Raw genomic sequence first — 19,196 nt, forward strand, 5'->3', positions numbered from 1 at the left:
GATGCGTCTATAGTAGAAGGGCATACACCTTTGTTCTATACTTCGACAAGTGCAGTGGAAATGGCTAAGATAGGACACCCCTCACGCGCTGACTGGAGTGAGGAAATATATCATGGGGATACTATCAAAATATTATGCTCGAGATAGTAGGAGAATGGAGGATATGATCTCTTCAATTGTACCAAGCTCTATCCAATGAGGCGAAAGCTTGTCTACGGTTCTCATGTATCACACAATATCCTCGGTGCATTCGGAGAAGGTTGGATGATGAGCAGAAATCTCAGGTAACTAACATGCAGCTTTTCAGCACCCTGTGATGATTGTTTACTTCCACGCATCATTTCAATATTCTGACATGTTTCTTTCCGACAAAACAAATGTCACTATTGATATGACGATGCGTTGGAAAGGCGAGCAGTCTTCATAGGCTGATTTTTCCCATGCGTGATACCATTCCTACACTGTGATAAATGATATTTCTGCCTATATGTCTGGTCTAAGGGTATAAACAGGTGAATCTCATATATAGATAGTAGACACATGTATGAGGCTAAAGGCTTCAGCCGATAACTTTGTACATAAAACGCAGACAAGGTGTGCAACTATACCCAACGGAGCATCGCCTGTGCGCTTATCAAGCGATTTACGTAGCAGCTCGCTTATCAGTGAACACGCGCACAGGCCAAGCAGCAACCCCAAGTCTGATAAGACAGCGAGTATCTACCAGATCGCCAGATAATCATCGCCACCAGAGCTCGATAATCTCTATCTTGTGATTAGATAGATAGTCCCCCATACAATAACATGCCACGAGCATCAAGCGCTTCCTCGGGTCGGTCTAGGTTCACGCCCTTCCCCGCAGCCTCGCCCGCTTCTAGTGATGGTACCACGGTGTCGGGGCGCGTGCGCCGGCGGATTTCAGATGTAGGTTGCTTTCTTCCAGTTATCCGATAATCCGCTTATGATATTGTTGAGATAAGACCCGTCGTGACGCACTAAGTTCCCGATCCAGTCGTGCTGGAACTGTACCGGTTGAAGAAAGTGATGAATCCGACCGGGATGAACCCTTGCCGCGGTCGCAGGCTGGGCCGACTATCACGCATCTGTTTATTAACAATGAATCAGTTATGTCTAGATCGCAGAATTGGACGAATGTTTTGGATCCGGTATTTGGTTTGATCAACCTCAGATTATTGCGATTAGTGCTAAAGTGAAGGACAGGTTTCACAACGTCTACTTTGCAGGGTCCCGGGGAGTACGCTTCAGGAAGTAAAGCGGGCTGTTGATGCTGCTGAAGATGCCCAGCCTGGATGGGCTGCTCTGGGGTTCCAGGTGAGGCGTGAACATCTGTTGCGGCTGGTGGATGTATTGAGACAGATGTCTCCTGAGATTGTAAGCTGCCGGGACAGCTGACAGGCAAAGGAGTGGAACTGACGATCGTAGGTGACCTGCCTGTCTCGAGAAGTTGGAAAGACATTAGCCGATGCAGACGCGGAGGTTTTCCGTGGTCTGGACTGCATACATGCCGCATGTTCGATCGGGCCTGAAATGGCTGGCATGTTTTTAGGAGGCGATGCAACATTGCTGCAAACTTTCTACGAGCCAGTTGTGAGTCTAGATGCCGGTTAACTACAGATATGCTACTAACAGACCGTGGCAGGGCGTCTGTGTCTCAATCACTCCATTTAGCTTTCCCTTCATGATTCCCCTGTGGTCGCTTCCGTACGCGCTTATCACTGGCAACACCGTCATCCTGAAACCATCCGAGAAAACACCAACTACGTCTTCGTTATTAGCGCAGGCATTCATCAAGACTGGCTTCCCTCCCGGGGTCTTCAATGTGCTCCACGGCGGCCCATCCACAGTGCAGATGCTTGTGACCCAGCCGACGGTTCAAGCGGTGAGTTTCGTTGGGTCCGAGTCAGCAGCTAGGCAGGTGCATGACCTGGCAAGGGCCGCAGGGAAGCGAATACAAGCCGAGTGTGGTGGTAAGAATCATGGGGTTGTCTTGGAGGATGCTAATATGTCCTCGACGCTTTTTGCGATCGCTGGAAGTGCCTTTGGGGCCGCCGGTCAGCGTTGTATGGCCTTGAGCGTAGCGGTGTTTGTAGGTGCGACGAGAGACTGGATACCTAGGCTGGTGGAGCTGGCACAGTCGATGGTAGTAGGATGTGGTGGTGATCAGGAATCTAAGATTGGGCCGTTGATTGACAAAACAGCCAAAGACAAAGTCAGCGAGATGATCCAGCGAGCAGTTGAGGAGAGAGCAACCGTTCTTTTGGACGGTCGAGATATTGAGGTCCCCGGCTATCCGGATGGCAACTTCATGGGCCCAACTATTCTCGGGGATGTGCAGACTTACATGGAATGCTATCAGGCGGAAATATTTGGGCCTGTGCTCATCTGCATGGAGGTGGACACTCTTGAGGAAGCGATCGATCTGATAAACCAAAATAAGTGTCAGTCTCCCACAACCCGGGCTTGAAGGGGATGGATTGCTGACCTGATCGCAGATGGTAACGGATGCTCTATTTTCACCACCAGCGGCAAGCATGCAAATACGTTCCAACGCTGTGTCAATGTTGGTCAGATTGGTGTCAACATCCCGTTGATCGGTATGGCGGTCCCCATTTCCGTAGCGCAACCAACCCCTGACAGTACAACAGCGCCGTATGGAACCGCGGTCCGAACGAGCAACAAAGATTCTTTCCTGGGTGGTGAGTGCCCAGACATCTCCGGTGGAAGGAAAGCTGACCTCTGCAGATCGACATTCCCCTGGGAAGACATATTGGCCATTTTTCACAACAACAAAAACGGTCTCATCTCGATGGGATCAGTGAGAGTTGAGGAGCGTTATCGGTATGCAGCAGACGCAAGGCATCGGTCGGAAATATGGCGGTATGTGTTGCTGGATGCTGTTAGGTCGAACAAAATGCGAGCGCAACGCTTCTGCATTCTGTCTCCTAATGAAGTTATCAAGGCCGAATTGGATGCATTGCGCTCGTGGTAGAGGAGTAACAATGTCGATGAGTCGAGGCGCGGACTATGCTACTTGTCGAGGCCGGCTGCGGTTCCGATCGGGAGTCAAATTCAACACTGTTGGATAATGAGCCCTGAAAATAATATCCTGTGTGAAAGTTGCTGACACAATCTGCACCTTCTCTGGAAGTAAAACTGTACTAGAAAGACTATGAGCTTCCTACCTAGTCTCCTCGCAGAAAACAAAAGCATTCTATCATATATGAAGCGCATTGGATCATATCAAAGCCGCGCGACCTCTGCTACATAAAGCTCATCCAGCTGCTGGCCAACGAGACTTGGAGTAAATGCTTGGTGTCGCGAGACAGCCTATCTGGTAGTATCATCTAACAAGCACTAAACTCGTGCTCGGCTCTACATCTGGCTGCTATCTGTGATGCACTTCCCCGCTGGGAGCTTAGGCTCTGGTCGGTGCCCGGACCATCCGCAATGATAGCTCACGAGAAATGGTAGCCTTGCAGCAACACACCTGGATAGGTTAAGCTAGGCCCGATCCGACCCGATCATAGCTCCTTTGAGCTAGTATTAGGTGTCAAATGACCCGACGGTGGAAACTCTAAAAGTGTTAGCCGTATCAGTGCGAATGATTGGAAGATTGTAAGCTTGATGGAAAAGTCATCGCTGCTGCCAGTTGAGCGGACAGCCCCTTCGTGATCCATGCCCGTGGCTGTCAAGAAGTTTGTGGGCCGACTGCCGCCACTGCTCGCCAGGTGCCTGAGAGAGCTCAACTATGGAATATCCCTGACAGAACCTAATTGCAATGGAGAAGTCGGATTTGCTGTGACGACGAGTGGAGATGTTACCTGATCCCAGTGCATCCGCTACGGACGGGATGTGGACCCTGTTTGAAGATCGCTAGACAGTACCAACTGCCCGGAGAATACGACCGCTAGTCCTCATTCGCTGCCCTTAATGTCAATTAATCTTATCTGGAGTCGTTTATTTTAATCCCTGGATTATTCGGCTTTAATTCTTGATCGCATTAGCCTGGTCCCGTAGCCCACAAACATCTGCTATCCTAAAAAGCCCTTTCCCGTCCCTTAAAGTTCAATGGCTTTTCCAGGAAGACGAGTCAATTAGCAATCATCTCTTTCACCCGGCATTGCCCGGATCACAGCCACAATAACGAAAGAAGCATCCAGCTACTTTAATAAGCTCTTTTGCTTGACGTCAGCGTAAGCCGGCCCAATAGTCAAAGCCGAGCACCCGCGCCCGAGTGAGTCAGGTCCACGTCATCAGTCAGCATACAACATACACCACACCACCAGGTACCTATAAAGTGTAGAAGATGAGACAGGGTCTCCCCCTCTTCCTAAGGCATTAATTTATCATCATAATCTTCTTCTACAATCAACTAGTCATGCCCACTCTCAGCCAGGTCCGTCAGTCCAACACGGCCCTGGGCGCTCAGCGCCAAAAGATGGTCGCCGTCTTCGTGGGAGGCACCAGCGGCATAGGAGAAGCGACAGCCAAGCAGATGGCGCTCGCTGTAAAACAACCAACCATCCACCTGGTTGGCCGGAATCCTGCATCCGGTTCCAGAGTCCTAGAGGAGCTCCGGGCTTCCAATCCAAACGGATCATATAACTTCATTCAATCGGATGTCTCACTTCTGCGCAGCGTCGACAAAGCCTGTGAGGAAATTACGGACAAGGAAAAGCAAATTGATCTCCTCTTCATGTCCACCGGTCACTTATCTCTATCCAAGAACGGTACGTAGCTGAAACAGCCTCATCCTGGTCAGTCGGAACGGCTTCAAACGCCACTGCGCCAACCCCAACACCCCTATACCTTACTAGTGCTGACAGGGGGATCCACACACAGAAACCGACGAGGGACTAGACGACAACCATGCCCTTCGTTACTACTCCCGCATGCGCTTCGTGCAGAATCTCATGCCCTTGCTCAGTGCCTCCCCTGGTCCAGCCAGGGTCGTATCCATCCTAGCAGGCGGCCAAGAAGGCACCATGGAAGAAGACAATTTCGACCTGACGAAATCTTGGAGTTTTACGAAAGCAAACACATACGCCGCCACCTTAAACTCGCTAGCGATAGAGCATCTAGCCACCGCCCATCCGACCGTAAGCTTTCTACACGTCTTCCCGGGTATTGTACGGACTCCATTGATGAACGCCTCCTTCGGAAATTACGGCGGCGCCATCCTAAGCTTTCTTTCTCGTCCGATTTCAATGTCCCCGGAGGAGAGTGGCGAGCGTAATTTGTTTCTCTCGACGTCGGCAGCCTATCCACCAGCCACGCCGAAAGATCCATCCCAGCTGGGGGTTCCCTTGGTCAAAGGGGTGGACACGGCGTCTGCATCAACTGGCAAAGTCGGCGGAGGTTCATATATTCTTAAATACGATGGGAGTAATGCAACCCGGGAGAAATTGATGGCTGATTATCGAGCCAGGAGTTTCCCTAGCAAAGTTTGGGACCATACACTGGAGACATTCAAGCGGGTGCTGCGGTCAGACTGATGATGACGTCTTTCATGGGGTTGTTTTCTTTTTCTCTGTTTTTATTTCTTTATTTCTTTAATTAAATACTTAATTAATTAATTATCATTGTTATAATAATAATAATTATTTTTTTTTCTTTCCAATCTTACCTTCCCTAATGATGTTGCATCGTCATGGACGGTATTATTTTACCTCACTGACTTTGCTGTCAATTAGACCAACTCTCTTGTGTTCGTAATCTCGTCTTTCGAAATTCGCAACTCGACATGCGTTACTTTGTTCTTAAGCTGTATTCGAAATGTCAAACGCAGAGGATCGCCCGGTCGGATATGGCCTTCCGGGCGGATAACAAATAAATAAAGGAAAGACGGATGAAAGAGATGAAAATAGCAACAGCAGCTGAAGAATGCTTAAATGCATAAGTGAACCAGAATATACGGGTGAAGATCCACCCCGCCTCCTAAGAAAGAAAAAGAAAGAAAGAAAATATGTTATCACGAAATGGTAAACTAAACTCACCCAATGATTTAAATCGAAGCATTTACTGTGAACTAAATCTCAAGTAGACCAGCTGAAGTTATCGGGGTAGTACATTTCGAGCACGAAATTATTACACAAGCCACTTTGTAAAATAATAGTGAGGCGTCGTAGGATACACGTATCGTGGCACATGTCCTACAGCAATACACGGTGACAAGCACAAGAGAAGAAGGATGAAGCCGAGCATAAGGACCCAGACAGACACAAGGAGACACTGAGTCCATCCACACAGAAAGATCACGACCTCATCTGTCTGCCCCTTCACAAAAACCAACACAGACGAAACGACCACCGCATGGGCAAGCTTGAAGCCCATCTTTTGAATAGACAATTTTAGCACGATGTAATGCCGAAGAGAAAACGGTATCGCCCTCTCTGACCTCGGGAATCTCGTCATCCAATTGTTTCTGTAGGTCCGGATTCCTGTCACTCTTATGAGCCTGCCAGAAGTCTTCTCGTTCTGTTTTACAGCATTCGACATCAAGTGAAGTTGCTATCCGGCGAGCCGCAACAAGGGGGATATACAGTAGCACTGGGACTGGCCACTTATCAGGGAGCTTTTCATCAGAACAACCTTGTTTTCGGACTCTCCGTAGGCGATGCAGGTAGGGTCCACACCGGTTCACGTCTAGCTGAAATTCAAACTCCGTTTTCACAGTTCCAATGTAAACCGTTATGTCGATCGCGACCCGGTAAACTTCAACAAGCGCTTCGTAGCGTTTTTTGGTAGTATCCGGATCGGTTACTTCCTGTAACAGGACCTGTAAAGCTTTGCACTCTGCTAGCATGCCGGTGGCTAAGTTATTAGCAAGCGACTCCTTAGCCTCGCCCGTCTGGCATGCAACCTTCCAGTCATTGGTATGTTCGGGGTGCACCATATTTAGGAGCTGGGTTGTCGTTGTCCGCCAAACAGTTGCTCTAGCTGGGTCGACTGCCGTGGAAAAATAGGGCGAAACAAAGTAAGTTCAGTATTCCAAACAAAAGAAGTTTTTTCGAAACGTACCTTTGACTAATTTCTGCCAGAGTTCATAGAGTTCCTGCCCCAAGCCTGGTGGGCCCATGCTTGACTGATCATTCGTGCGGTCGCCTTTCACATAGACAAACGGATTGGCGATCACATCCTCAAACAGATGCTTCATTAATACCGCGCTTGGCAACCAAATCCAAAAATTATTCAGACCCTTCTCGTCGAGACGTTTTTCAATTGAGCCCCAGTCCTTGTACAAGCAGAACCCGCCAAGGCCGTCCAAGACTACCTCTATCTCACTTGCAGACAATCTACGCTTCAGCCCTGGCTCTCGGTGGCAGTAGGCGTTCGTCCAAGTGCAAACAGATCTCTCTAATGTCTGGAACGAGGCTTTTAGATCCATGTCATCCTCCCGCCACACACCGTGATGGTCTAAAGAGTCAGGACGTGTCCAGAGTAGGCGTTGTCCACAAACTCTTTTGCGTGGAAGCAGAGGCACCTCGTTTTCATCAACTGGGGCTTGTAGTTCTTGAGTCTCTGTCCCTTCTCGGGTCTCGGGCAAATTCTCAGGCTGGCCATCTGCAGAAGGGGCCGTTCGGTCAGGCTTCTCTGTTCTGGTCGCCTTCCGCTTGGTCCCATTGCGTTTGGTTGTTGCTGGGGCAGACCGACTTTTCTATTATAAGGGAGAAGTTACGTTAGTCTTAATTCCAAAGCCCCGGGCCCAACATAGTACCACACACATATGGGTGCCCCGGATGGCACGATGAACCCTTGCCTAATACGGAGCTTTGTGGTTCCAGAACTCTGCAACGCTTCAGAATAGAAGTGCACGGTGGAAGCGGGCGCCCTCAGGGGAGGTTCAGAAGTCAAGGGCGGGTGGGAAAGAGAGAAGGGGAAGAAGGAAAACACTGTATATGTCGATCGCCTCTTACCTGATTACCCTGGCTGGCAACCTTTGACCCTTTTTTGACCATAGTGAAGAAGGCGGTCGATTTGCTGACCCGGAGAGAGGGGGGGGGGGGGGGGGGGGGGGGGGGGGGGGGGGGGGGGGGGGGGGGGGGGGGGTTTCGAATACCACGATTCTGACAGGAGGGTTCGAGTAAAAACTGATTTGACGAGGATTCAAGCTCTCTTGAAAGTTTAAACATTTGGAGCATGTGTTGGGTCTTAAATACTTGGTAGTAAGGGCGTGTGACGGTGACGGTGGCAGTCGGGGAAAAAAGAGAACAAAAGGCAGAAAGAAAGGGAGGTTGGGATAAAGGCGCCACAAGTACCTACTAGGCATCTGAACCTTGAGGTTTAATCAATTGTTCCGGGATGTGCATGGGTATTACCGAACGGTTTAAAGCCATCAACACGGTTCCATCTCTTTGACCTTTTTCGTCCTGAAGTCAAAATGCAAAACGCATGGAGCAGGGTCCAGGCCCAACGGTGGGGACCCGCCACCCCTACGGCACACCCTGAAAAGCATAGTAGTAAGTTCTCACTAGTACTGAAGACGGTGGCTCTATCCAGTTCCTCACAGGAATCAACATCAAATTCTAGGATTGTTAGTTTTATTAGGCCCTCTGAAATACGAGCCTGGCTTAGCATAGCCTATTATAGAGTACTACATTAAGCTATCAACAGGATATAACAGGCACCCAGTACCCTTCCTAGCGAACGGCTCTGCTGCATTTACAACAGCTATCCCCTTTAGTTCCTCATCTGCACTTCGTTCCGCTTTTTGTGCCCTGTTCCTTGCTACCCATTGCCCACATTCGACTTTGAACGAGCGCGTACTCTCCGAGTGATTATTACAGTTTAATCGACCCGCGACAAATAGTATGAGTAGCAGTGGTAAAATTGTTGTAGCCATTGATTATGGCACCACACACACCGGTACGCCCCGCCCCCATCCAATATTCTATAGCACCTTGGGCACAGCTTTGGAATAGGCATTGATCTATCGGTGCAGGCGTTGCATGGAAGCACCCCTCCGAGCAACGTGTGAGGATGATAGACAAATGGCCGAGTGCGGGTGCCGTGGTAAACCGGAGCCGCGTTCCAAGCTGTATCGCCTGTGCGGATGATAATCGCTACATTCGTACGACCAACTGGGGTTTCCAGGTTAAATCATCACATGTAGCAGCTGCCTGGACGAAGCTTCATTTAGAGACGGGAGTCATCGATCGTGTTACTGAGGACAACGACGACGGATGGGCAGACACGGTCGGCATCTTTCGGCAGCCAGGGGGCAGAGATCCAATCCACATCGCTAAGGAGTTCCTCGAGAGTGTACGCGAACATATTGAGCCTCAGATCAAATTAGCCTGCAAATACGCCTCTCTTACAGTACTTCCTTTATTCTTTGTGTTCATCGTTCCGGCAACCTGGTCAGAAGTTGCTGTGGAGAAGACCAGAGAAGCGGCCTACCTGGCAAACTTTTCACGAAAGCAGAGGGGGAAAGATCTTCTCTTTGTCACTGAACCAGAAGCAGCTCTCACACCTCTTCTAGCGAATGGGAATATTCAGACTGAAGTATGTCCCCAATGGTGCTATGTAATCCCCGTCTTTGAAGGTACTAATATTGTTGACATTGGTGCTAGACAGGAGATGGGGTTCTTATTTGTGACTGTGGGGGTGGCACGTTGGTGAGGCAGCTTCCAGCGTTATATTCAGATGTTAAAGTATGTGTGACTTACCACTTACAGGATGTGGGTACTTTCGAGATTCACCGGAGAGGAGAGATTGGGGCCTACCGGAAGATAGGCGCGTTCACAGGTACGTTTCCCTCGAGGGGTTATCAAGAACATGAGCACCTTCTAAAATTCCACAGAGCCACAAGGTGGTAGTACTATGATAGATAGGGCTTTCTACTCTCTGTGTAGTGACATGATTCCAGACATCGAAGACCTGAAATTGACAGACACCTCCCCTGCGAGCGAAATGATGCAACATTTCGAGAAGGCCAAGTGTGACTTCACTGGGGATACCTCTTCGGGACCTACATATCTTCCGTACACGAGAGATGGAAAAGCTCAAGAACCGTTGGAGCTCAAAAGGTCCGTTTGGCCTACTCAAGTGGATTTGGATTGTTAAAATCTAATCGTACAACAACAGCCTTGACATGCTCAGAATCCAGGCTCCTGTTATTATGAAAGTCTGCTCCATATTAGAGGAGCAGATACGTGAAGCCAATCAGCAACTTGGGGGCCCGAGAGTAAAGGTGTGTAGATATCTCACTGACGGTTTTCATGCAACTATCGGACGAGGGACTGATAAACACACAGCACGTTTACATGTGCGGCGGGGCATCGTGCTCAGAGTATCTGCGTTGTGCATTAAGACAGAATTTCGCAGGCGAACAGATAGAGATACACTATCCTGAAGCCCCGTAAGTTCTTCAATCCATTATCCGTCTTCTTTATCAGTTGACATTCAATGGTTTAGGATGGATGTTGTTGCTGAAGGTGCCGCACTTTGGGCATACAATCGTCTTCGTTCGAGGATAGCTTTGCATCATCATTATGGCCTAGAATCCTCTGGGACTGAGAATGATGCCATGTTCTGGTTATTTAGGAAAGTAAGTTCACGACAGGAGACACTGCCAAATAAGTAGCTCTAACGAGATCATCCATTTTTTCAAGGGGGAGGACTGTGATATCGGCTCTCAGAGAGATTTTACAGTTCCCTGCAAGATTTCACAGAGGTTTCCATGCATGGTCATTAAGATCTATGACTCGGGCGATGATGCTGCTCCCGCTAGAGCTCCAGGTTCGGCCTTCTACTCTTCTCTATATGTCACCTCTTTTCTCGTAACCTTGAGCCACACATTCATCCTGAAGCCCTTTTGATGCCACATTCCCTGACCAGATATCCTAGGTGCCAGAAGTATCGGCCGGTTATTTTGCGACTTCACAAAAATCCTGCAATCCGAAAGCGCAAGACACGGCCAGACTATCAGTGTGCAAGTGCTCTTCACCATTGAGCGAGACGGGATACATCTCAAAGCAGAAGACCTTGGCCATACTTTCGGAGAAGCACGTGTTCACTATTACTCCTGACAGAGTAAAGAGCAACTTCGATTGCTTTGTTCCATCACTGTCCTTCTCGTTCTCTTTCTCGTTCTGATGAGCTTTCTTTCCTTATTAGTTTCGTGTTGGGGGGATAAAAAAAAAGAAAGAGGAACAAGGAAAAAAGAAAACAAAAAAGGGAATGGAGCCCCGTCGGTGTTCTTGTTTTGTAGCTTTCGGGATTCTTCTTTATTTCGGGGATTTTCCCCCCCACAAAAAAAAATAAATAAAAAAAAAAAGGGTTCTAGTCCTTGGTATTCTAGATAGAGGTTTCTGGAATTCTATGTTGTAATCATTGCATAGGATAAGCTGCTCTGATTGGAATCGCTGCCAGGGTTTGCGCGCACATACAAACCACTGTAGGATGTCAAGCGCAGAGTTCTCTGGGTCATGCTTCATCACCCAACATTCATTATCACGTTTTCATGGTTACCGCCCAATTACTTCGCATTTCCTGAGATCAAGTGAGGCCCCAAAAATCAAGTATTCTTCAATAGTGCCTTCGTTCATTTGTACAAGGCTCATGGATTGGCTACCAACCGTCCCAGCACGTTAAGCTGTCAATGGTTGTGAGAATGTGATCTAAGCTCCGTGTTATTCAATTTTTTATTACTTGTGTAGCTGGTATCATGTTGCGGCCGCTTTGGCATTCGTTCTCCCCATAGGAGGCTATTCGCTGCTAGAGTGTAGCATGGAAAGTTACTGAACTTTGGATTTGTGCGTGTGGTAATCTGCCGTAATGTTTTCCATCGGATACATCCTCTCTTGGTAGTTTCTGTGTTGGGATGGGAATACCTGCCTGCTGGACCTCTGCATTCTCGTCGCATGCTTCGATTCTAGTTTGTTTTGGGTGCTGTTTGGCTTTTATGTCTTATCGGCAAATTATTGCTAGGTCAATTCTGTGGTCATTTCAACTGAGGTTTGGCAAACAGTAGATCTGCAGTATGATGTTCGAGTTGACAACTAGCCACTGAGTCTTATAAAGACAATGCTGGGCCACGGAAGAGTTTTGCTAGTCTCTGGTACTGAAATAGAACCAGACAGACGAGAGGTTGAAGTTCGTAGCTTGCTTGCGACTAAAGGCAGAGACCACTCACTATCTCGAAATCAAAAATCAAACGAGTTTGAAGCACAGGTGGCAGTGAAGAAGTAGTAGACAAACAAAAGGAAGGGAACGAAAAAATAGATCTCCCCGACTGGGAGTCGAACCCAGGTCTCCCGCGCTTGTTCCCAGTTGGGATTGACAAGCGGAAATCATGACCGTTAGACCATCGAGGATGAGGTGTTGAGGGGGGTCTATGTTTATTGGCTTATGTAAATAAGTCAAAGTGCAAAAGTGGCAAATAAAAAGTGGACTCGCCGGGAATCGAACCCGGGACCTCTCCAATGCGAATGGAGCGTCATACCCCTAAACCACAAGCCCATCTTATTGGTAGAGTTTGAATAGCTTTGCTCCATAAAGGCAGCGGGCCACATTCCGCTCATCAATATTGTTTGATCAGAATTGAATCAGGTATTACCTATCTTTCTGAGCCAAAATGTCGAATGCTACGCAATTCTAGAATAAATGCCGGGTTCTCGTTGGTGTCTTTTTTCCATTTCGTGCGATGTCGCTATTTCAGCACTTGCTGTTCCTCGGAATCCGGAGAAGCGGGGAAATGCAATGTAACCCACTAACCTACCCAGGTGGTGATCGAGCTCATCCGCACTCGTCTCGAACCTGTTCATGTTTCTTTCGCCAGATATTGTAAATCTTTAACGATCAAGGCCTTAGATTGGGCAGGAGCTTTACCTCTACATATGTATGGTTACATTTCCCCCTACTACGGCCTCCTCTCTCGCCCTTTGTCTTGTATTATGAGAGCCACCTTACCTTCACTGCACATCTTATTTGACTCGGGGATATTCTCACGACCTTACCTTCGTTGACATATCCAACAGGTCTTCTGTCTCATAGTCAAGTTCTAATATCAGCTACTATTTATATTTCAGTTTGAAACCACCTTACATGAACGCTCAGGTGAAACCTCACCCGCAATATATAAATCCGGCGTCATGTACCAATTCCCACTTCGTATCGCTCGTCGGACCCCACAACTCACCCCTACATCATTACTACAAACCCCAATCCAGAAATACTACCATGATCGCAAGCAATTATCCCATCCACATGCCATAAAGCCATCAAAGACCGAACTATCAAATAAGCAACTCACGCCACAAAACCTCGAAACAGCCATCCACTCCACTCCCTCTTCCACGACGGTCTAGTCATAGTCGAAAACGCCATCCCCCACGACCCCCTCGACCAGCTTAACGCAAAAATGATCCAAGACGCCTACACCCTGCAAGCCAGAAACGAAAACAGCCCTTACAACTACAACCCAGGAAACATCCAGCAAGACCCACCCCCAACAAGAGGATACTTCTCCAAAGATATCTTCCTGAGTACGTGATTATCCCCCCAAGCCACGGTTTCCACCACCACTCAAGTACCAGAATAATCAACCACAGATCCAATCGCCATCCAAATCACCTCAACAGCCCTAGGCCCCCGTCCTAAATGGACCTTCTGCTCAGGTAACACCGCCATGCCACCAACCAGTACCTGTCCCCCCACTTCGCAGCCCGTACACACCGACGCGGATTTCGATCATCCCTCGCATCCATTCGCCTACGTTATCAACGTCCCTCTGGTTACTATGACGCCTGAGAATGGATCCACGGAAATTTGGCTCGGCACGCACGCGGACTCAGGTCTGCATGTGCAAGAGGGAGCGCATGGCGCGGATCGCGCTAGTGGACGGATTAAGATGCACGAGTTGGAGAAACGTCGTGCTGTGAGACTGCCCTGTCAGCCTGTTGTGCCGAAGGGGTCATTAGTCATTCGGGATTTGAGGCTTTGGCATGCGGGCATGGGGAATTGGACGGGGGATGTGAGGGTTATGTTGGCGATGAGTGAGTAGTCCTCTTTCCTTTGGGATTTGGTGGTTGTGGTAGGCTGGCGTTGACTAACGTTGTCGTGTAGTTCATTTTGCGCCGTGGTATCGGAATAGGATGAGGTTGGAACTTGCGGAGGAATTGAGGCCCATGGTTGAGAGGGAAACTGGGTTGGAGGTTCCGGTTGATTGGGTGTCCGAGGAGGAGGCGTTGGCGCGGTACTTGAATCGGGGATTCGGAAATGAGTATGATTTTAGTCAGGAGCTGTAGAAGTAAGAAGTGGTTTGGGATAGAAAGATATTGTCGCGGGTGGGATAATACATAGCGTGGCAGAGTTACAACAGAGTGCAAGTGTGGAGCGTTTATGGACTACACTTAGAGAACCCATCATCACCAACAACTTATACTGCTATCTCCTAGGCTAATATCATAAAGATTACCCTCAAATAGAGTCTCCCGCTCCAACGCTGCCACTAAAAGCACTTGCCACTAGGTACCATGGGTCGGACGAACAGGCACCTCCCGCACGACGCTTGACCTTCACGGCAGGACTCCAACCAGTGCTTTGCATACCCTTATCCGCGATAGAAACGATCCAACTTCAAGATCATATACTCCTCCCAATGACTAGTTGCTCCAATTTGGATTTGGGATTGCGCGGCCCCGTGCTCGTGTTGTCCAACCGAAGCTGCCTTAGGAGGTAGCACTTCAGCCTTAGTTCTCACTGAACCAGTAGTCGTCAGAACCCTTCCCCTGGAATCAATAGCTTCCGCAGACACAGCATGAATAATACGACCTGGAAGCGACAGCGCAGTCTCGAATCCAGTTCGCTTCGCATCACCCAAGAACTCGCGCGAGCCGTACTCGTCAACCACGCTATAAAAGCGCCAGAACTTCGTCTCAGTGTCACCGTTCCAGGAGACATACAGGGCTGTACCTTCATCGTTCTGCAATGATACGATGGCTGGCGTCTCATTAGGAAGTCCGGTCCAGTTATACCGGAAAGCACGGTAATTCTCGACGCCCACACCCAGAAAACCCGAGTCCATGTAGGCGTGTAGGATTGGAGTGCCGTCAGGGCGAAATTCAGTCAATGCACCCTCTGAGCCCCAGTTCACGAGGACGTTGCCGTTGGGTAGCAATTGGGTGCCTCCTTGAGACTTGGACAATAGACCATCGGGTGGCTGGAAGGCTTGGACAATGGTTGCTTTCCAGGTAGCAGTGTTGACTTTGATAATCTTGCCTTGTGAAAATGGGTGGGTGTGGACTTCGTGGCCGCGACCGTTCTCGGTGCCGTGGGCGGAGTTGTCATACAAGGATATGACCTCAGAGCCACCGTCTTTGGAAACAAACCGAGCGTGATGTTGGAAGCAGAACTTGACGTTGGGTCCTAGTTCGAAGTCTGACTTGACTCCTCCCAGGCGCCAGATGATCTCACCGGTGCTGCCGTTGATTTTGTGCACGGCGCAGGCATCGCGGGCGGAGATCAGGTAGTTACCGTCCGTGTCTTTGTCAACGGAGTTGATGTGGAAGTAGTCCCAAGCATCTGAAGAATTATAGCCTGCCCCAGCCTGGCCAGGATTTATGGGGAGGATTGCCTCTGTGAGAGTTTAGTTGGTTGCATGCGGGTGCTGTGGAAAAGGAAGACCCACCGTCGGGAAGGACATGATCCAAGCTGGACCACTCAAACAGAACATCACCAGTTGCAATGTCAAGCTCTGCCGATACAGTTAGCTTTATACTTCTCATGTGAATAAAATCCTTACCTTGGATAATAGCATCCACGATCCACTGTTGCTCCGCACTGGCTCCCCAGGGAGTGAGGTCCATTGGCACAGGCTGGTAAATCTGTATCAATGCCGTCTCCTCATTGATGACGTGGAACTCATGCTTGTCCATAATCTTATGGTTACCAGCACGCAGCTCACGAATTGTCTCGTAGTGCTGATCCAAGATTGTGACATGGCCGTGACCATGCCCATAAGCCGGGTTATGATCACCCTCAAAGCAGAAGAGGACGTCCTTGCCCTTCCATCGGGCTTTCTGAAAGTTCGTAGCCCAGATGGAGTAGTAGGAGTAGCCAGACCAGACCAGCTCACCATCATCCCGAAAGATGTAAGGAGAAGCCTGGCGAGGGCCGTGCATCTCTCCGGGGCCATCTGCGATACCAGCAAAAGGAGCAACAAAGAGGTATCCCTTCTCCACATCCGCGGCTGCAGGGATAGTAATGTTCAACTTGGGCGGTGCCAAGTCGGGGCGCGATTTAAACTGCCAGTCAGCTGCCACCAAAGGAAGCAGCATTGCAGTGGCTGCAATAAGCCAGGGTGAGCGCATGATGCGTGCTGAGAGCACATTGATCAGTCTCAGATCTTCTCAGCATCTTCAAGGATGGGTACATTAACCTTAGGTGAAGTCGATGCACTGTATAATGAATTCCCGGAATTCAGGTTGAAGTAAGTCTATATCTGCCGCAGACAGTGAGATGGTCAAAAAGTGCGGGAGAGGGGAGTTGAGATGGAACTTTATACGCCTCTAGGAAAGGCCAAGCCCTCTCTCGCAAGCGGCAGTGATTCTTGCGTGCTTGTCAAACCCCGCAGCGGGTTGACATGTTCCAATGAACTGCCCGCATCTAATTGATGAGCATTGTGTGCGCACTCTGATGATCTTGCTTTTCTATGCTTCCTTCGCGACTGTAGCTCATATAAGTCAATTTGGTTGAGCCCTTTTACTCTCGCATTCCCCCGAGTCAACGTATCGCTCATCCTAAAGTCCCTTAGGCGACCTGTTTTTTAATAGCGGTTTTACGAAGAGTATAGTAAAGGAAAGCACTGGTGTTAGTAATTTCGGGTCGGTCAGGCAATCAAGTAAGCGAACGACGATTTCGAGATAAAAGGGAAGGCTTGGTGCTGATCAATCCACCTTCTCGGATGCAGTTCCGCAGGGGACGTAACTTTACTTCTAAACTCACCGGAAAATCGAAGCTGACCGGCAGTATTCTACCAGACCATGACCGGTATTTCTCATCTATTTCATTAGCCTCTTCGCACCTGCTACCGGGGTCTCCTCGGCTACTAGGACAGCCGCTAGAGTCAAGTAGAAGCGCCATTTCCTCGGGCGAGGAACCCCGCGCTCGGGGAAAGGCAACCCGCAAAACCGAAGCCATAAATAAGACCTGCGAGTATTAGTCGAAAGCGATTGAATGGACGAAAGTGTTGAGGATCGTCGCAAGAGTGATATATATCCAAACTACACCGAGCCCACGGCTGCGTAGGTGATAGGCCAAATCTTCACGGGCAGGCCATCAGGAGTAAGTACTTTGAGAGCTGCATTAGCACGTAATGTATAGCCTTCTGAAACTGGAAGCAGCTCTGGCATTTGATTGATGGTGAGAATGTATTCAAGGAAAGAAAAGAATGAGAACGAGCGACGCACGTCCAATGTCATGGGTGGCACCATTCGCTTCCAGGTTACAACAGATCTGGGCGAACTTCTCGAACTAGCTAAGAGTTGATCAGAATCTCCCCCTTTGCAGATAGCTCGACTGTGTATATAGTAATGCCCAAGGGGCGTGGGGACCGACTAGTCTTGCAAAAATAGGGGATACTGGGTGTCATCGTCGTATTTGGCCCTTCTACACCAATGTGGAGGGTTGGGATAGGGGAAAGGAGCTGCAGTTTCGAATAATTCTATGCTGCTATGTACAAGATGTTTCTATGCCGCTCTCGCATCGTGATGCTGTCAGGAATTGTACTTCGCACGCGGGCCGCAAGATCCGCAATCTCAGCAATTCTCTGTCATCTCTAGAATTTTTGATACATAGTGCTCACGCGGAAGTGGTAGGTATTACTGTGGTACTCGATTTGTTTATTGTATACAGGTTGTGTGGCCAGAGGCTTTCTGCCCAGGTCATATCAGGGGGAGCAGTGGTGGCAGGATTGATATGCCAGCCTTGCCATTCCTGCAGGGCGATTCACCCCACAATGGACTCCTTACTAACCAGAGTCTAGCAACCCGGCCAGATACGCCTCCAACAGAGTGATCGATCAACAAATTATCGTGGCTTGCCAATTAGATAACAGGATTTGGGGCTTCAATAGCTGAACGTAACCAAAATCATCACGGAAAAGTTGTTAAGCAAAGCTTGTTAAGTTGTAGTTCTCTTAGTACGTCGCATCGCGGCTGAAGGTACTCCCGTTGTGTGCACAATCCATCCGCCGTCCGGTGTGATTCTTGATATGTTCGACCATGTTTTGCTCCTCGCTCCAGGAGGAGGGACCGTATACTTTGGCGATACGGGTGAAAAGTCCTCAGAAGTTGTCGAGTATTTCGGTTGTTACGGTGCCATTATTGGAAGCAGCATAAACCCCGCCGAATTCATCCTCTCTACTGTCACGTCCACGAACAAAAGCTTGCTGGACTTGCTGAATATATGGTATGACGCCCTTGAATACCAAGCTCTGGAAGCAATTATCTCGCAGCTAAACTCCACTATCACCAGCAGGGAGATAGATCAATCTTATTTCTTTACAGTCTTCGGAGTTCTTCTTGCAGACTAAATATGCTCTATCCCTCTGGGTCCACACCATCGCAGTAACCAAGCGCAACTGGGCCTCTGTCTGGCGGGACGGGATGTACATCTTCAGTAAAATGGCCAAGTCCCTCTTCGTCTCCATTTTCATAGTCCTCAGTTTCTTCCACGCCGGGTCCATTCTCTAAGGTATACAAAACCAGATGATCGTCCTGCTCCTTCTTTCCTGGATTATATCTACGTCCTGCGCTGATCTCCAGGACATCTGGTTCCGCAAGTGGGCCACTTTTACGGCCCGAGATGAATGCGACGGCAGATTACTCATACTTTCCTATTCGGTGGGCGATGAGTATCTAGACACGCTAGATTATTCGTATGGGCAGTGCTGGAGTGTTTGTGGGCTTTGCTGTTCGAACTTTGCGTTGGTTTATGCGTTGGTGTGGTTCACTAAGTGGTGAGGGCAGAGACATGCGTGAGGGGTTCAGTTAAGAGGTGGGTTGAGGTTGGATATGCTTGAATATGTGATAGGATGTGAAATAGAATGGTAGACGTCCGAAGCGAAAGAGAGAGAAATTGAAAAAAAAAAAAAAAAAAAAAAAAAAAAAAAAAAAAAAAAAAAAAAAAAAAAAAAAAAAAAAAAAAAAAAAAAAAAAAAAAAAAAAAAAAAA

General features: G+C 48.8%; 7 protein-coding genes and 2 non-coding genes across 9 annotated transcripts; 5 read left to right on the forward strand and 4 right to left on the reverse strand.

The window, feature by feature from the left end:
* Positions 1 to 804: 804 nt before the first annotated feature.
* Positions 805 to 3,010, forward strand: BDQ94DRAFT_174865 (Methylmalonate-semialdehyde dehydrogenase; the record flags this gene model as incomplete). The annotated part of the gene is made up of 7 exons (XM_026772417.1): positions 805 to 924; positions 981 to 1,166; positions 1,222 to 1,392; positions 1,444 to 1,608; positions 1,661 to 2,459; positions 2,514 to 2,615; positions 2,667 to 3,010. The coding sequence occupies 7 exons, from the start codon at positions 805 to 807 to the stop codon at positions 3,008 to 3,010; spliced, it is 1,887 nt and encodes a 628-aa protein (XP_026621420.1).
* Positions 3,011 to 4,266: 1,256 nt separating this feature from the next.
* BDQ94DRAFT_152289 (uncharacterized protein) lies at positions 4,267 to 5,618 on the forward strand. Its single transcript, XM_026767939.1, has 2 exons — positions 4,267 to 4,751; positions 4,864 to 5,618. Exons 1-2 carry the CDS (start codon positions 4,400 to 4,402, stop codon positions 5,514 to 5,516), a joined length of 1,005 nt encoding a protein of 334 aa, XP_026621421.1. The 5' UTR covers positions 4,267 to 4,399; the 3' UTR covers positions 5,517 to 5,618.
* A 490-nt stretch (positions 5,619 to 6,108) lies between these two features.
* Positions 6,109 to 7,747, reverse strand: BDQ94DRAFT_162920 (uncharacterized protein; the record flags this gene model as incomplete). The annotated part of the gene is made up of 4 exons (XM_026769635.1): positions 6,109 to 6,354; positions 6,419 to 6,969; positions 7,042 to 7,633; positions 7,700 to 7,747. 4 exons carry the CDS (start codon positions 7,745 to 7,747, stop codon positions 6,109 to 6,111), a joined length of 1,437 nt encoding a protein of 478 aa, XP_026621422.1.
* Positions 7,748 to 8,401: 654 nt separating this feature from the next.
* Positions 8,402 to 11,352, forward strand: BDQ94DRAFT_183606 (uncharacterized protein; the record flags this gene model as incomplete). Its single annotated transcript, XM_026774455.1, has 8 exons — positions 8,402 to 8,480; positions 9,008 to 9,565; positions 9,699 to 9,768; positions 9,876 to 10,004; positions 10,438 to 10,570; positions 10,870 to 11,055; positions 11,140 to 11,212; positions 11,309 to 11,352. The coding sequence occupies 8 exons, from the start codon at positions 8,402 to 8,404 to the stop codon at positions 11,350 to 11,352; spliced, it is 1,272 nt and encodes a 423-aa protein (XP_026621423.1).
* An 896-nt stretch (positions 11,353 to 12,248) lies between these two features.
* BDQ94DRAFT_t240 lies at positions 12,249 to 12,338 on the reverse strand. Its single transcript has one exon. It is a non-coding gene; the product is annotated as a tRNA-Asp (tRNA).
* A 73-nt stretch (positions 12,339 to 12,411) lies between these two features.
* Positions 12,412 to 12,483, reverse strand: BDQ94DRAFT_t239. Its single transcript has one exon. It is a non-coding gene; the product is annotated as a tRNA-Ala (tRNA).
* Positions 12,484 to 13,115: 632 nt separating this feature from the next.
* Positions 13,116 to 14,270, forward strand: BDQ94DRAFT_162922 (uncharacterized protein; the record flags this gene model as incomplete). Its single annotated transcript, XM_026769636.1, has 4 exons — positions 13,116 to 13,325; positions 13,373 to 13,508; positions 13,575 to 14,018; positions 14,089 to 14,270. 4 exons carry the CDS (start codon positions 13,116 to 13,118, stop codon positions 14,268 to 14,270), a joined length of 972 nt encoding a protein of 323 aa, XP_026621424.1.
* Positions 14,271 to 14,467: 197 nt separating this feature from the next.
* On the reverse strand, positions 14,468 to 16,334 carry BDQ94DRAFT_183607 (arylsulfotransferase family protein; the record flags this gene model as incomplete). Its single annotated transcript, XM_026774456.1, has 3 exons — positions 14,468 to 15,600; positions 15,653 to 15,718; positions 15,767 to 16,334. 3 exons carry the CDS (start codon positions 16,332 to 16,334, stop codon positions 14,576 to 14,578), a joined length of 1,659 nt encoding a protein of 552 aa, XP_026621425.1. The 3' UTR covers positions 14,468 to 14,575.
* An 865-nt stretch (positions 16,335 to 17,199) lies between these two features.
* Positions 17,200 to 18,716, forward strand: BDQ94DRAFT_162924 (uncharacterized protein; the record flags this gene model as incomplete). Its single annotated transcript, XM_026769637.1, has 6 exons — positions 17,200 to 17,267; positions 17,298 to 17,307; positions 17,367 to 17,385; positions 17,598 to 17,840; positions 18,156 to 18,529; positions 18,600 to 18,716. The coding sequence occupies 6 exons, from the start codon at positions 17,200 to 17,202 to the stop codon at positions 18,714 to 18,716; spliced, it is 831 nt and encodes a 276-aa protein (XP_026621426.1).
* Between the last annotated feature and the right edge of the window lie 480 nt (positions 18,717 to 19,196).

This window comes from Aspergillus welwitschiae (assembly GCF_003344945.1).
Source record: "Aspergillus welwitschiae strain CBS 139.54b unplaced genomic scaffold BDQ94scaffold_46, whole genome shotgun sequence".
NCBI lineage: Eukaryota > Fungi > Ascomycota > Eurotiomycetes > Eurotiales > Aspergillaceae > Aspergillus > Aspergillus welwitschiae.